At 44.0% G+C, this 17779-nt stretch overlaps 1 protein-coding gene across 1 annotated transcript in view; it reads right to left on the bottom strand.

The window, feature by feature from the left end:
• The window catches only part of grin3bb (glutamate receptor, ionotropic, N-methyl-D-aspartate 3Bb), an 82847-nt gene that overhangs the window by 3938 nt on the left and 61130 nt on the right, over positions 1–17779 (bottom strand). Inside the window, 2 exon segments of the mRNA XM_030784149.1 lie at positions 6122–6273; positions 12449–12564. Of these exon segments, the coding sequence (XP_030640009.1) occupies positions 6122–6273; positions 12449–12564 (268 nt within the window).

Below are 17779 nucleotides of genomic sequence, written 5' to 3'. Positions count from 1 at the left end.
TGAGTCCACAGCTATAATATGTTTCTGTATGTGAAAGTTAGTGTAAGAGAAGTCCAGAATGCAATAATCTGTTGAGTGTGATAGCATGTGTAAGCAGTAGGGGGCAGCAGAGTTCCTTTGTGAGTATGATTAGTGTGGGAGAAGAGGGGAGGTGAGAGTCCTACTGCTGAAACCCTTTGATGGAAAAGAGTCTTGCTGACTGGAACTACCTGAAATTAAAAAATTGTCTCGTGTCTAATTGAAAGTGAAGCTGCAGCTCGGATCACTGAGGGAAAGCAGAGCTTCAACATTAGTTTTTTTCCACTGCCAAGCTGCTCATACTGAAGCTGATAAAATGATAGAAAACCATTGGGAAACAGTTGCAGAGCTTCCTAGCTTTGACTGCTGATGGTGTTTGGCCAGGAAACGGGAATTAACCGTAACCCTGACCCTAACCCTAGTCTTAACCCTAACCCTGACCCTAACCCTAGTCTTAAGCCTAGCCCTAACCCTGACTCTAACCCTAGTCTTAACCCTAACCCTAACCCTGACCCTAACCCTAGTCTTAAGCCTAGCCCCTAAGCTGGAACTGCACAGTCTGCCTGACATAGAACTCTGAGCCTTACTTTGGAGTGTGCAACATCTTGTTCCCCGCTCTTAATGTCAGCAATATGAATGTGAACATGAAACTCAACACATGACACTCATCACAGAACATTAAGTTTCAGTGATTGCACACACACACTGTGAACAGTGAGCAGTGAATTTGTCCTCTGCATTTAACATGCAGACCACAGAGCCCAGAGTATTAGACTAATGATAACTCTCATTTTATTGGTTATTATGTTATGTGTGTTCTGGGATTTTGCTTTTTTGGGGCTGTTAACATGTGAGGCAGGGTTTGGGCTGTAAAACACAAGCCTTGTATAACTCCCTCTATAATAGCAATGCAAGACACTCCTCCTCACTGTTACACACTCCTCCTCACTGTCACGCTCCTCCTCACTGTCACACATTCCTCCTCCTCATTGTTACACCTCCTCACTCTTAATCACTATTACCGTTAATTGTAGCTACAATTTACAATTTAGTTATTTGGCAGACGCTTTTTACCAAAGCGACTTACAATTTATGCATCAGTCGGATTTCTAATACCTTCAACAGAGATCATAATAAGACTGAGCGTCAAATTGCCCTTTCGCATTGCGCCCCTGGAATACTTTTGCAAACAGAAATACAAGACAAAGGTTTTTTTTTTTTTTTTTTTTTTCTAGGGAAGGGAGGTTAGGCATTGGGGGAAGGGAGGTTAGGCATTGGGGGACAGGTGGGTTCTAAAGAGGTGGGTTTTCAGTTTCCTGCGGAAGATGGTAAGGGACTCCGCAGTCTTGACTGCATGGGGGAGGTCGTTCCACCACCTCGGGGCAATGGCAGAGAAGAGGCGTGGTCGGGAGGAGCGGCTGCCGGGTTCCCGGAGTGAGGGGACCGTCAGTTGTCCGGAGGACGTGGAGCGGAGGGTCCTAGTTGGGGTGTAAGGCGTTATAAGAGACTGAAGGTATGATGGGGCAGAGCCTCTTGTGGCCTGGTAGGCCAGCACCAGTGTCTTGAACTGGATGCGGGCTGCTACCGGAAGCCAGTGGAGTGCAGTAAGCAGCGGAGTGACATGAGAGTGCTTAGGGAGGTTGAATACCAGGCGTGCAGCGGCGTTCTGCACGAGCTGGAGCGGCCTGATGGCGCAGGCTGGCAAGCCAGCCAGTAGAACGTTGCAGTAGTCCAGGCGGGAGATGACAAGCGCTTGGACTAGGAGCTGGGTTGCCTGTTGCGTGAGGAAAGGGCGGATTCTCCTGATGTTGTATAGGGCGAATCTGCAGGATCGTGTGACTGCTGCGATGTGCCCGGAGTATGTCAGCTGGTTGTCGAGGGTGACGCCAAGGTTTTTGGCTGCTGAGGTGGGAAACACCGCAGATCCCTCGATGGTGATTGTATTGTCGATCGCTGGGGAGTTCTTAGCAGGAAAAAACAGGAGCTCTGTTTTCTCCGGGTTAAGTTTGAGATGGTTAGCAGACATCCAGGAGGCAATGTCAGCTAGGCAGGCTGCGATGCGAGGTTGAACCTGGGAGTCAGAGGGGGGGAAGGAGAAGAACAGCTTTGTGTCATCAGCGTAGCAGTGGTAGGAGAGGCCATGGGTGGAGATAACCTGGCCAAGTGATCTGGTGTAGAGGGAGAAGAGGAGTGGACCAAGTACTGACCCTTGTGGGACACCTGTGTGTAGAGTGCGGGTGGAGGAGACCGATTCCCTCCAAGAGACCTGGTAGGAGCGGTCAGACAGATAGGACTTGAACCATGCGAGTGCAGAACCCGCGAAGCCCAGCCCAGCAAGGGATGAGAGGAGGATCTGGTGGTTGACCGTGTCGAATGCTGCGGAGAGGTCTAGGAGTATGAGGACAGAGCTGAGAGACTTCGCTCTGGCCAAGTGGAGCTCCTCCGTGACAGCAAGGAGGGCCGTCTCGGTGGAGTGGCCGGCTTTGAATCCGGATTGATTTTGATCCAGGAGATTGTGCTGCAGAAGATATGGTGAGAGTTGGTTATATACAGCACGTTCCAAGGTGCTTTCTGACTCTTTCGTTTTCTTTCACTTTTACTTAGTCTATCTGATCGCTTCATAATGGCATCAGTAGATGATTTCGTTAAAGAACCCTCTGTAGAGTTACTTGCGCAGTTCACTAAAGAGCAATTATTGGAACTGGTAACGATCTACGAGGTTGAGCTTACTTCCGCTGAAAAGCGTTTAAAAGAAACTATTAGAGCTGCTTTGGAAAAAGTTTTAATTGACAAAAAAATTCTTGTTGTTACAGAATCGAAAACTCGTGCAACAACAATGGAGCTTGAGCTTCAGATTCACCTACAGGAGCTCGCCCTGCGCGAAAAAGAAATTGACTTTGAACGTGAACGGTTACAGTTAAAAGCTAGGGAGCAGGAACTGGAAACTAAACTGGCTTTAAGAAAACTGGATATGGAGGCAAAAAAAGAAGGCGTTCCTCCTCCCGAAGTTACCGATTCTTTTGACATCGGCCGAAATATTAGAATGGTGCCGCCGTTCATTGAAAAAGACGTGGAAAAATATTTCCCTCACTTTGAGCGTGTCGCCACGACTTTGCAGTGGCCTAAGAGAGTTTGGACATTTTTATTGCAATGCATCTTAGTGGGTGGGGAAAGCACAAGAAATTTACTCATCCTTGTCATTGGAGCAAAGTGCAGGCTACGATGTTGTTAAAGCCTCAATTCTACAAGCGTATGAGTTAGTACCCGAGGCGTATCGGCAGAAATTCAGGCGTTACAGAAAAACTTCAGACATCAAAAGCGTCAGACATTTGTAGAGTTTGCTCGTGAAAAAGAGACTCTGTTTGATAGATGGTGTCAGTCGCAAAAGGCTGACAGTCGCGAACAGCTGAGAGAACTTGTCCTTCTAGAAGAGTTCAGGAACTGCTTACCTGAAGCTGTGGCAACTTATGTGAGTGAGCAAAAGGCCGAGTCCGTTAAGCACGCAGCCGTATTGGCAGATGAGTACGTGTTAACTCACAGAGTCACTACTAGAGATCGATACCGTAACAAGTATTCATCTATTGGTAACAGTGCAACAGACCAAAATAAACAAAACTCGCAAAACAAGGGTGAGGAAAGGGTTTGTTTTTACTGTAAAAAGCCGGGTCACTTCCAGGCAGATTGTTTGCTTTTAAAAAAGAAACAGTCCAAAACCATGGGCCTCATTACCTCTGCGTCTTCTCAGCCCTCCTTAGAACCCGCGAAGCCTGCAGTCACTAAGGCTCAGTCTGGTTATGAGCCTTTTATCATGGCCATTTTCATTAGTAAGATCGACCTATTAAAAGGTTATTGGCAGGTCCCACTTATTGTCTAGAGCTGAATGTTAAGTGATGTTTTTGTTAAAAGTTGTGTGACCTACTGCACCAAATTAATTTGAATCTTATATATATATGTGTGTGCGCGCGCGCGTGTGTGCGTATGTATATATATATATATATATATATATATATATATATATATATATATATATATATATATATATATATGTATATGTATATGTACATGTACATGTTCTCTGCATGGACTGCAATACAGGATTGTGTACAATAAAATATTAGTTCTTGTGGGACACTTGCAGGTATGGTATGGACTATATTAATTCTTCCTATTATGTTATAGCCTACCTTACTTACCTATGACCTTTTGAATAATGGAATTGTTTGAGTTATATAGCTCTGTGCCGCTCCAACCTATGAGCTGCATGCACAGTGACTACCTAGGTGGTTGGATTATCTCTGTGTTTTCTTTGTTGACTGTTCTCTTATGGCGACCAGTCACCATTTTGGGGTGGGGGTGTTAGTCCTGGTGGCCGCCTAAATAATAGCAGCTAGGCAGCACTGACAACCCCTTCTGGTGGCGATTATGTTTTTGTTTGTTTTGTTTTGGTATTTTCTAACCTGTTGATTAGGGGCACCTGAAACCTGTGGGCTGAGCCTATTTGTAGACCCTCCTGGCACCGTTCCCGCGAGACGCGCATGGGTGTTCTAGAGGATACCGGTCCATCCCAGCACAATGTGATGGTGTTCCCGCTTCGCTTCCTCAGCTTGCTTTGTTAATTCTTTGTCTACACATTTTGGACAATAAAAAATCCCTAGATTTAGACCTATTATCGTGTGCGTCTTCCCCTTTATGCTACGAGCTGGTGATCGGCCGTAACACTCACTCATCACTGTCAGACATTTCTCTTCCTCACTGTTACACATTCTGCTTCCTCACTGTAACACATTCTTCTTCCTCACTGTAACACATTCTTCTTCCTCACTGTTGCACATTCTTCTTCCTCACTGTTACACATTCTGCTTCCTCACTGTTACACATTCTGCTTCCTCACTGTTACACATTCTGCTTCCTCACTGTTACACACTCCTCCTCACTGTTACACATTCTTCTTCATCACTGTTATACATTCCTCCTCACTGTTACACATTCTGCTTCCTCACTGTTACACATTGCTCCTTTCTGCAACACACCCCTTACCCTCACTGTAACACATTCCTCCTCACTGTTACACATTTCTCACCACTCTAACACATTCCTCCTCCTCACACTTACACATTCCTCCTCACTGTAAGAAGGAGGAATTTCTTACTGTCAAACGTTCCTCCTCACTGTTACACATTCCTCTTCACAGTTACACATTTCTCCTCACTGTAACATATTCCTCCTCATCACTGTAACACATTCCTCCTCATCACTGTAACACATTCCTCCTCCTCACTGTTATACATTCCTGCTCTCTGTCACACGTTGCTCCTCCTCACTGTTACACACCCCTCTTCATTGTAATACATTCCTCCTCAATGTTGCACATTGCTCCTCAATGTCATACATTCTACTTCATTATTATATATTTCTCTGCACTGTTAAACATTCTTCCTCCTCATTGTTACACATTGCTCTTCACTGGTGCACACTCCTCCTCACTGTAACACATCAGTTCTCCTCACTTTTACACACTCCTCCTCACTGTAACACATCAGTTCTCCTCACTTTTATAAACTCCTCCTCACTGTATCACATCAGTTCTCCTCACTTTTACACACTCCTCCTCACTGTCACACACTCCTCCTCACTGTAACACATCAGTTCGCCTCACTTTTATACACTCCTCCTCACTGTCACACATTGCTCCTCACTGGAAAAATGAAAAATTGCGGCCATGTTATTTGTGCATGTTGATAACTGCGGGCCCTCCCTTTTGAGTCTTCGTTCCTCTCAAGATTTCTCACTGTCTCAGTCTAAGGGAGTTTCTCCTTGCCACTGTCTCCCTGGTTTTGTTCTCTGGGGGCATCAGATCCAGCATCCTGTAAAGCTGCTTTGTGAGAATTTTCACTGAGAAAAACACTATACAAATACCATTGAACTGATTCGAATTTGTGAGTAATGTGAATGTATGTAAATAGCTGACAAAATATCTGTGGAAAACATGGTAATTAAAATAAGGTTAACATTTCTTATTCTGTGAAGATACAAAGTGAAGATACAAACAAGGAACATTCTCATGCAGATGAGCGAACTGCTCTAGTGACATAAAGACGCTCACCTCTGTTACAGCAAACACCCTCTTCCCACATGGCACCACTTTGTACCATTTATCATGCAGCATGTCCATGTAGCCATCAGACTTGTATCGGCTGATGAACTCAGAGATGTTGGAAGTGAGAGGGGAATTCTGGGGGAGTCCAATCCCATAACCTGCCAACATACAGAAACAGCATTCCCTCAGTTTACAGCTATATTAATCAGCCTATCAGATTCTCCTCAACGGTGACTCGGGACAGCGTTACTTGGTCAAGTATCATAAACATGGGTTGCTACAGGCACAGCATTCTGGAGGGAAGTGATATTAACAAATGAGGTAATTTGGGGCTAGTGCAGATACCAAACTACAATGCACGCACATAAACATATGTCGAACAAAAAAGTTAGTATATTGCTTCAAAGCAAACGCAGAAAGAGGGGACATACACAGTCATGTAATTGCTGAATGGCAAATACAATGAATACAGCAGCAGAGACAGTTACGAAGAGACAGAGTTGTGAGGTGATAGAGACACGAGGACACAGACTTGTGAGGTGATAGAGACATGAGGAGACAGAGTTTTGAGGTGATAGAGACATAAGGAGACAAATTTGTGAGGAGACAGAGTTGTGAGGTGACAGAGACATGAGGAGACAGAGTTGTGAGGAGACAGAGTTGTGAGGTGATAGAGACATGAGGAGACAGAGTTTTGAGGTGACAGAGACACGAGGAGACAGAGTTGTGAGCTGACAGAGTCATAAGGAGACAGAGTTGTGAGGTGATAGAGACATGAGGAGACAGAGTTTTGAGGTGACAGAGTCATAAGGAGACAGAGTTGTGAGGAGACAGAGTCATAAGGAGACAGAGCAGTGAGGTGATAGAGACATGAGGAGACAGAGTTGTGAGGAGACAGAGACACGAGGAGACAGAGTTGTGAGGAGACAGAGACATGAGGAGACAGAGTTGTGAGGAGACAGAGTTGTGAGGTGATAGAGACATGAGGAGACAGAGTTGTGAGGAGACAGAGACACGAGGAGACAGAGTTGTGAGGAGACAGAGACATAAGGAGACAGAGTTGTGAGGTGATAGAGACATAAGGAGACAGAGTTGTGAGGTGATAGAGACATAAGGAGACAGAGTTGTGAGGTGATAGAGACATAAGGAGACAGTTGTGCAGAGACAGAGCAGTGTTGTGAGGTGACAGATGTAAGGGGACTTTTGAGAGTTTTGAGCTGACAGAGTCATAAGGAGACAGAGTTGTGAGGTGATAGAGACATGAGGAGACAGAGTTTTGAGGTGACAGAGTCATAAGGAGACAGAGTTGTGAGGAGACAGAGTCATAAGGAGACAGAGCAGTGAGGTGATAGAGACATGAGGAGACAGAGTTTTGAGCTGACAGAGTCATAAGGAGACAGAGCAGTGTTGTGAGGTGACAGATGTAAGGGGACTTTTGAGAGTTTTGAGCTGACAGAGTCATAAGGAGACAGAGCAGTGAGGTGATAGAGACATGAGGAGACAGAGTTGTGAGGTGACAGAGACATGAGGAGACAGAGTTGTGAGGAGACAGAGCAGTGAGTAGGTAGAGCGCTGCTGTGAAGAAACCGATTCGTGACTAAAGGAGACAATGAGAAGGAGCAGTGCTAGGAGGAGATAGTCATGAAGAGACAGTTGTGGGGAGACACAGCAGTGCTAGGAGGAGACAGAATCATGAGGAGAGAGAGTCATGAGGAGATAGAGCTGTCAGGAGACAGAGCAGTGCTATGGGGGCCCAACAGTAAACAGAAGATGTAATATACATAATGCTAGTTAAGGTACACTTTGAAAAAAGGTTTTGGGTGTGTCTAAATGGAGGTAATGTCTAAGCACACCTAAGTGATACTGGGGTAATTTAGGGATCAATTTAGCCTTTGGCACATTGCCTTTATGGGTTTTATCTGCTCTGGGGTTGGAACAGCTTGTTGTTGTGCATCTGTCTGTTGCTGGGAGGACAGAATGGTAAACCTGCAATCTTGCATTTTATTTATGACTGCAGCCAGTCACCAGCAAACTGCTCTAGGCACAGACGATGTGAGAGTGTTTTGGGGAACATACATAAGTTATGCATCTGTATTTTTGACAGAATATATCTTTTGACAGAAATCTAGACAGCACTGATTCACTGTTCTAACAACTCTCTTAAAAACTCTACCCATAGTTAAAAACACTCTAAGAAGACTATAAAAACTATTATACTCTATAAAAACTATTTTCCAGTAAAAAAAAACTAAACACAGTAAAAATCTCTCTTTACATCATAAGAAATTCTCTACATGCAGTAAAAACTCTGTACACCCACTAAAATGAATCTCTAAACATGGGAAAACAAAACAAAACAAAAAACAAAAAAACAAACAAAAACTAAAATCAAGTTTCCCATGGGAATGAAATTCTGACCATGCCACGACTCCAATCTGCATTTTTGTTCACAAACTATGTAGAAATATAGAAAATCATGCTAACTCATACAACATAACCGGATAAATGTGCACTTTGAATCTGTAATCAGTCACATAGCCACTAACCGATTAACCAACAGTTAATTCCCAAGCTGTCAGTGAACCTAAGCTGCTCGCAATGTTACAGAAATCATATTTGATATCATTCAGAAGCATAAAATGCAGAGGATTCAAATAAGCTAGTATAATTTTACTATTCCTTAGCTGGAAAAAGTTACGTAAAATTATTTAAACCAAAGTCAGATTAACACTTCCCAAATTCCAAGGAGTGTCTCCTCTCTCTAGGCAGAGACAGCCCAAAAGGACAAAAGTACCCCCTGTTTCCGAACCAGATAAAAACCAGACACCCTGCTATCCTCTGTTGTGTCAGTCAGTCATGATGTAGTGTGTGTGTTAGTGGTGTCAGCCTCAGCTCGCCCCTGCACACTCTCGCCACTTCAGAAGATCCACGATGATAAAAGACTCTGCCAGTATCGACAGAAAGTCTCACGCGCTGTCTCCCAAAATCAACCTCAGTACCTCTGGTCTGTCACACCTGAGCATGGCTGGGCTTTCTCGACTTCTTTAGCCTGTCCTCTCCTTCCCTCACAACCATGGTTGTAAGTAACTCCACTAGACCATGATTCAGAAAGTTTTCTTTGGTTAAGCATGCCTTTACATGAGTAATAATTCATACATGCATAGTTGCTTCATTTGGGTATACTAAAGGATAAGGATAAGAAATGCATTGTCATTTCAAGATGCTGAAAAATTGGTTCATGCTTTCATTACCTCTAGGTTAGACTACTGTAATGCCTTACTGTCTGGATGATCTAATAGGTGTATAAATAAGCTACAGTTAGTTCAGAATGCAGCAGCCAGAGTTCTTACTAGAACCAAAAGATATGATCACATCACTCCTATCTTATCCACACTGCACTGGCTCCCAGTCAAATCTCGTATTGATTATAAAATCTTACTATTAACATATAGAGCATTAAATGGTCTTGCGCCACAGTACCTGCGCAAACTCCTGGTCTTCTATGATCCACCACGCCAACTTAAATCAAAAGGTGCAGGTTATTTGTTGGTACCTCGAGTTATGATGGCTACAGCAGGGGGCAGAGCCTTCACTTACAGAGCCCCACAGTTATGGAACAGCCTCCCAATTAATGTTCGAGACTCAGACACAGTCTCTATGTTTAAGTCAAGGCTGAAAACTTATCTGTTTAGCCAAGCCTTTTGCTAATAGCTCTTGACTAGGCAAAGGAGCAGATCTGGAGGGTTCTCGGGCATAGAATGTTTGGTGAACTGGGATGTTTGGATGCTGTCACCCCCCCAATCTAACATGTTCACTCAGGTTTGTTGACGGTGGAGTGGGTGGCCGCCTTGTGTCCCAGAGTGCCATCATGTCCGTATTACCTTCTAGCTCTCCCTTTTAACTATGCTGTACTAGCTAGTCCTGCTGGAGTCTCTGCCTGCACTCAGCACACGATGTATATTTACCTTAACCATTATGTGGAAATGAACATCTAACAATGTGTCTCTCTCTCTCTCTCTCTCTCTCTCCCTCTTTCTTTCTTTCTTTCTCTCTCTCTCTCTCTGTCGAACCACACATGCTACTCCTGAGACACCAGTGATCCTGACTCCTCCCGCCCTGTGGACTGATCCATCCTGGTGTTATCATCTTTCATCCCCCTGTCAGCCTCCTGTCTGCATCGCCATCCCCTTTGTTCATGCCCCAATTTACTTTCAATTGTAACTGCCCATGTGGTCGGCACCTATTGCACACCTGTCTGGCCAAGGAGGGGTCTCCTCTCTCTGTGGTCCTTCTCAAGATTTCTCCCATTTTCCCATTTCCCTTTTGGGTTTTTGGGGAGTTTTTTCTTGCCCGCCATGAGGATTAAGTCAGGGGGTGCCGTCATATTTTGATTTGACTGTTGTGGCCTGTAAAGCCCTTTGAGACTGTAAACAGTGATATTGGGCTCTAAATAAACTTGAACTTGAACTTGAACTTGAACTTAAAGGTATTAAGGATATTGTCATTGTCTGTCATTAGTTGTTGGTCTTCATGTGTATAGTTTAGATGTTGTTGTATGTGCATGTACAATGAATGTGCCTTAGTTCCACCTAAATCCCAATTCATTCGATTCATTCTGTACTGTTTGAATTTGATATAACAGAATTTGATATACATTTGCATTTCTATTATTTGAAGCTGTGATAAATGATCTCCTTGTTACTGAATGTGGTGATCCGGGATCTTAAATTACTTAGGAGTATTAAATTTGAAGAGGATTAATGTATTTGCTACATTAATTCTATTATTTAATCTATGTTAATGCTAATCAAGAGTTATTTTGAATTATTTCTGGGTTCACTGTTCAGAGTGCTGAGCTATAAACAGAGTTTTTCAGAATAACTGTAGTAACTTAACAGTGTGCCTATAACCAGTAGAACTACTTACTGTGTGTGTATATCAGTAGTACTGTTAGTCACACACACACACACACACACACACACACATAGCTTATTTCTGTTATTTATTTGCATAAGCTATTGAGCTATTGTTGTAGGGTACTGAGTAGCCTAAAACATTTTTGTTGTTGTTTGACACTAAACGACCTGGCACAAACAACCTGTGTCTTCATTCTTGTATACAGAAAGTCTAAATGTATAAACGTCTACGGTTCAGCAATGATAATTTTCTGTGTGGACCACAGAACCAGAAACATTAAATTACCGATTCTGCTCATAATGAACCGATTTAAAAAATTCTGGCTTGAAGCCCTGTTCAAGGCCGACACCAATGTTCATCATCATCATCATCATCAGCATCATCATCATCATCATCAGCATCAGCATCATCATCATCATCATCGGCATCATCATCAGCATCATCATCATCATCATCATCATCATCATCATCATCATCCTTTTCCTGAATTTCTTTGAAGTTTAGGAGAAGCTTCAGTGTGTGAAATGGTTTTCTATGACTGTGATGGAGAAAAGCCAGTGTGACAGAAACAAAACAAGGAAAAAAATTTGAAAAACGGGAGGATGATTAAACACAGAACATGTATCTACAGCTAAATATGTCACAGGCCTGTTAATCATTTCAGTCAACTCATGAAGTGTGGAAAAAAGCCTCATTCACAGGACATGACTTACTGTGACTCACAAACTGACATGAACTACTGTGACTCACAAACTGACATGAGTTCCTGTGACTCACAGACAACAGTGGATGAGCTCAGATGGAAAGACATTTGCACTCACACACAGACTCTAATGGAAAGAAAAAATAGTGAAGGAAACGAATGAACAGAGCAAAGAGAAGAGACAGGGAGAATGAAAGCCAATCAGCACAGGGATTGGGAGGCAGAGCGAGGTCTAACTGAAGCAAACCTTAATTACTCTGTCATTACTGCAGGGCAGGAAAATTGAGAAAAGTCTGACTGGTGCTATGTAAAGAAGATATCTGAGTTCTACTGGAATTCTTCAGCGACTCACAGACATTCCCTTTTCCCCAAACATGTTCAGCTGTAAAATTCACAAACAGAATTTGAAGTATACAAATGGGAGCTAGACAGAGAGAGAGAGAGAGAGAGAGGGAGGGAGGAAAAGAGAGAGAGAAAAGAGAGAGTGCGAGAGAGAGAGAGAGAGAGAGAGAGAAAAACAAGTGGAGAGAAACACATTTGAATATGTTTGTGTGAGTTGCTCAGTGATCAAGGCATAATGTTAATATTATAAAATAATTCGAAATAAATTAGTAAATCAAACCTTTGTCACTGAAAATGGCCTGTGATTTAACAACTACTGTGGGATGGAACAGCTCTAATTCTGAGAGAAAATATTATGGGATGTGTCAAACCTTCAATGGCAAAAGGTTTGCCAACAGTGAGCAGTTTACAGTCAGCGTCGATGGACACCTCATAGTCCAGCAGGGCTTTGTCCATAATAAAGGCATCAAGCTGCGGTGGATCTGTCCTTAAACACAAAGAGAGGAGTGTGTTACAGAGCCACACATACACACAAAGACCTGTATACATACAAAGACACCTACATGTAAAATTGCACACAGCTCAGTGCTCCGGCTGGGGTCTATGACATGGCTTATCTGGGTTAAGTGCATAACTGTATGGGAGTGATATTATAACAGTCATAAATCTACAGCTGCCAAAAACAAGACAAAAAATTAACTCTTGCTAAAGAGGAGGAAGACAAGGAGTTTTCCTTTGGCACGGTTTGTGAGTGGACAATGTATATAAATAAACTTGTGCATATTGAAGAATATCTCTGTCAGATACAACTCAGTGATATTTCAGAGAAATCATTGTAAAGAAAACATTGGCTGGATGCAGATAGAAACAACAGGTGAATCACACTTGAAGCTGAATTTAGGGAAACACAACTTCTTTTGAAGTTTTGATTTCTTTTCAGTTTTTTCCACTTGCTAGATATGGATAGAGGCAATTTCATCCTGTGAAAGGCTGTGAAATAATAAGGCCATCTGTGTGGGGAGGAGTACTATTAGAATGTAATTATCAGCAGTGGAGACACATTGAGTCTTGTCATAAGAGCGAGCTGTGTGTGATCCACGCCCAGTTCATGTAAAGTCATGAGCATCTCATTCTTGCAAAAAAGTAATTTAACAACAGTGGTCTTTTTTGTCCGTCTTTGGGGGAAATTGAACTGGAGCTGTTTGAGGTGTTTAAAAGCTTCCTTAACTTCAGTCACTTACCCATAAACTGTTTTGACGTTGTTCCCTAAAAAAGCAATTTAGAATTGTTAAAGAACTGGAGGCCAGTGACCTTGCCCTGTTTTCACTATAAAACACTGTCTAAATGTCTTTCAAATAGAATGAGGGATCACATGGAGGCTATAAGGGACAGTTTTTATGTGACTGTATTGATGTGTCCAGATTTCAAAATCAAGACAGCTATCATCCGTTTTTTAAGAGAAAGCTTTTGACAGAGTACAAAATAAATATTTTATGAAACCGTCAGAGGTTTTGGTGAAGGAGGAGATTCATGTCCTGTGCACAGTCATGCCTAACATTGGATGTGGACTTCCTGTTGTCCAGTAATGGTCTGAAAGGTCCAGGGATGGTCATCGTCTGGACAGTTGTACAGCCTATCCACATAAACCTTATTTTGTAAGTTTAGGGCTGACATGCAGGGGAGATCTTTACTGCGTCTACAGGAAGAACGGCTTTGTGTGGATATGTTGATGATTTCACTATGTTCATTAGAGGGCAGGAGGATATTCTGCAACTCACAGAGTGACAGTCTCTCAGGGAATGAAAGAGTCATACCGGTGTAAGTCATTGGTCAAAGCCTGAGGGGTTTGTTAGTGCTCAGAGGCCAGTATCAGGCCCTTCACAGTCACCATGTGGGGGAAGAAAGCTGTTCAGCTGTTTCTTTAGGTTCTGCAAGGAACACAAATATAATCTGGGAATGCATAGAGGAGAATATCTATGCCAAAATATTTCGATGGGCATTGGTCTAGCCCTGCCTGTGCTACAATGGATGAGTTTTGGTTGTGAACAACTTGGTTGCCACTTGTGGCACAGATTCACAGTCCAAGAGTCACTCAATCAGAGAATTACAGAAGAAACTAAGAAATGAAAGGCTCTTTTCTGTGGAAGCTGTTATATGGCATGCATACTCCTGCAAAAAGGCACCGATTTCCGATGGAAGAGATGGGAGGAGAACTTGGCAGGTCCCACCCCCTTTCACCCACCTGCCATATTTCATATACTGCCCTGAATCAGTGAAGTGAGACAGGTGGTGGTTCTGTGGCTGAGTCAGAGTGGAACCTCTGTTTTACAATTTGACAATATGAGGTAGTGTTGTGGGCTCAGCAGGTCTGGAGAATCACTTGGCAGTAGCTGCACTGACAGTGTTGAATTGTCTGTGGTCAAACAATTCTCCAAAGTCAGCTCTGATTGAGAGATGAGAATCTGCTCTATTTACTTTCAGCAGAGAGTGGTCCAGGTTGTGTTGGCAATACCTGAATGGCTCAGAGAGGCACTGGAGCTTCAGGCTGTGGTTGATGGATTTTATGTCTTGTGACGTCTTGTGACACTACACCCAGCCATGGCCGAGTAGAACTTCAGCACCACATCCTGGGACTGCTCAGCCAAAACCTAAACAACAAAAGCAGGGGTGCCCCTGGAAATTTTGGGCCCTATGAAAGAATATAATATTGGGCCCCCAAACCTTAACAGTGTTATTAATAGTGTTCTGTGAGGGCCCCCTGTCAGTGCTAGGCCCTTGGAATCATCCTAACTTTCCTCCCCACTTACAGCGCCCCTGAGCAAAAGTACATGGCATTCCAAAAGAGCAACAAGGCCACATGGCAGGACACCTGAGGGAGGAATGGCTGGTGGCTCATCAGGTGCAAGCTACTCCGAGCTAAAAGAATGTCTGGGAAGAGGTCTGGTGTCTCCTCCTTTGCTGGCGGAGAATGTGGACAGGAGACATGGAAACCAACGCTGGCAACTGAATTTCACTTCAGGATTATGCTCCATCTCCAGGTGGCATACCGCAGATCATCCAGAGTCAGTGGGACTCCTGGCAATTTTCAGCCACACTGGGAACCCTTTTTCAGTGACTATTGTACAACCAGAGCCAGCTGGCCTCAACACCCAACCAACAAACACCAGCTCACCAACTCCTGACCAAGTCGACTGAGGCTTATCTGGCTACTTTTGAGAGTATTGCTGAATGGGAGTGATGGCCCAAAAGGGTGTGGGCATGGGCTCTGACACCCTTCCTAAGTGGAGAAGCTCAATGTGCCTACTCTGCTTTCCCTTGGATGTCGGTGGAGGACTATCAAAACATAGATCCTGGCACAGATGGATCTCTCCTCAGTCTCCACTGCCCAACAACTCCACCAATAATACAAGAGTTGATCTCATTGTCTGCCCCAAGCTGTCTCAACTGATCCGGGCTCAAGCCAGACCAAATCAGTGTCCAGCAAGCAATCAATCAGATAGTCAAAGACCATTTCTTTCACTCACTTGCATGCTATGAGTGTAAGGGAAAGTTGTACAAGCCCTGCTGGGCTCCTGGAACCCAGTAACCCTGGACAGACCATCCATCCAACCTGTTACACAGAAGCCCACTGAGGACACCCTGCCTCCTGTGTGCATGGGGATGTGAACCATGTTCCACCCACCATGGTCAACATTGCAGGCCCCACCAGAGAGCAGCCCATCACCCTGGGCATTGTGGCAGACCTCCTGGCTGTGTTGCCCCTGGGAAGGGACTGGCCAGGGTTTGAGACCCTCTGCGGTACAGTCCTCTGCCCCAATAACAGTTCCTAACCACTTCAATGGGGAAGGATGAGGAAGAACCACCCTGTCCCAGCTGCTCTGCGCCTAGGGATCTGGGCTGAACAGGAGGCCAAGGAAGTAGACTTAAAAGATGAGGAAGGTTCCAGTGTGGCTAACCCTTTTTCTGATCTATTACAACAGATCGCCAAAGAACAAAGCCAACATGAGGGCCTGCAAGCCCCAGTGAGACTATAGTGCTGCCTGTCTAGATAATATAGTGGTCCACACAGAGAACTGGGGTGAACATCTTGTTTGGGTACACAGGGTGCTGGAAGCAATGCGGCAAGGAAGCGTGACCAACTACCCGGCCATATGCCATGTAGGTCTGTTGGAGGCCTGCAGAGATGCTCACAAGTCATTTTTTGCACATCTTGCAAGTCTTAAGTCTCTTATGCTTGTAATGAACATTCTATCACCTGCTGCATGCCATCCGGTCTGCTTAGAACACTGCATTGCTATATCTGAGGAATTCAAAGCATACTGTATTATCATCACTCTTTTATCTGTTAGCATACAGTATCAGCACTGATTAGTTGTTGTTGGTATATGATCACTTTAAACAGGCTATTGCAATGCAATATGAAAAAACACACAAGGAAAGCTTTGCTTTAAAAAGTTAATAACTGTATTTTGCAACATTTACTCATCTTTTCAAAATATTCAGTGAATGCCAGTCTAATCAGGTTAACCTCCCTTAGCTACAAAGCTAGTAACAAGTTAATGTTAGATAGCTGATGTCCATAGGCACTATCGTTAACTTGTCCTTCACATTACCAGGTAACTAACTGACCTATCCGGGTGCGTTTTGAGGTGCCTGATAAAATTTGATGTGGTCTATCCAGCATCCTTTATTCTGTTACCGCACAACTTGCATTTAGCTATTCTTTTGTTTGGGCCTTGTGTGAAGGCATTAGAGCCAAAGGTTATCACAAATGGCACAGCAGCTGCAGGTGTGCTCGCCATGGTTATCAGGTTGTTGCTGCAGCTTACAGTCATCTGTGGCCGCACGCATGCGTAGTTATGCATGATAACAAGGGAGAGAGTGACATCCAGCTCATCAGATATTTCCTTAATGTTAATGTGCAAAAATAAATAAAAAATGAAATAAAGATTGTTCACGAGTCCCAAATCTTGAGTCCGAGTCGAGTCTCAAGTCAAGTCTCAAGTCATTGTGTGTGCGACTTAAGTACGACTCGAGTCCAAGTCACAAACTTGAGTCCCCATCTCTGGACACCTGGTACCTGTTCTTCCAGAGTGGAAGGGGGCTCCTATGACCACAGGAGAAGAAAACAGAACCGATGAGGAATGTCCCCTGACCAACCATTAAAATGCAGACAAGAGCATTCTTAAGGTTGGTGGGATATTATTGGTGCTTTGTGACTCACCTCTCCTCCACTGTCTCACCTCTGTCAGATCTGACCAAAAAAGGCCAACCTGACAAAGACAAGCTACAGAGGAAACACTTCAGGCCCTGAAAACTGCATTAACATCCAAGCCTGTCCTTTGCATGCGGGACTGCAGCAGACTATTCCGCCTGCATAAGGACACCTCTGAGACAGGCCTGGTGGCAGTATTATCCCAAGACATCTTGTTCAACGCCTGTCCTGGAAGCTGTCTCCAGCTGAAAAGCACTATGTAGCTGTGGAACGGCCCTAGCCATTAAATGGGCAGTCCTGGAGCTCCAACACCATGTTCTGGGGCTAAATTTCACCCTGGTGACAGACCATGCGACCTGAAAAGAGGCGAGGAGAGCTGAGAGGAAGCTAATGTCATAAGGATCAGACACCAGTTGTCTCTGGCCAGATTTAAGACTGGAGGTGCTCAGTTATGTTTACACTAGGTTCATCCTCAAAAGGTTGCTGT

This window comes from Chanos chanos, chromosome 9, assembly GCF_902362185.1.
Source record: "Chanos chanos chromosome 9, fChaCha1.1, whole genome shotgun sequence".
Classification (NCBI taxonomy): domain Eukaryota; kingdom Metazoa; phylum Chordata; class Actinopteri; order Gonorynchiformes; family Chanidae; genus Chanos; species Chanos chanos.
Note: the sequence above shows the minus strand (reverse complement) of the source record. Positions and strands in the feature narration are given on the sequence as shown.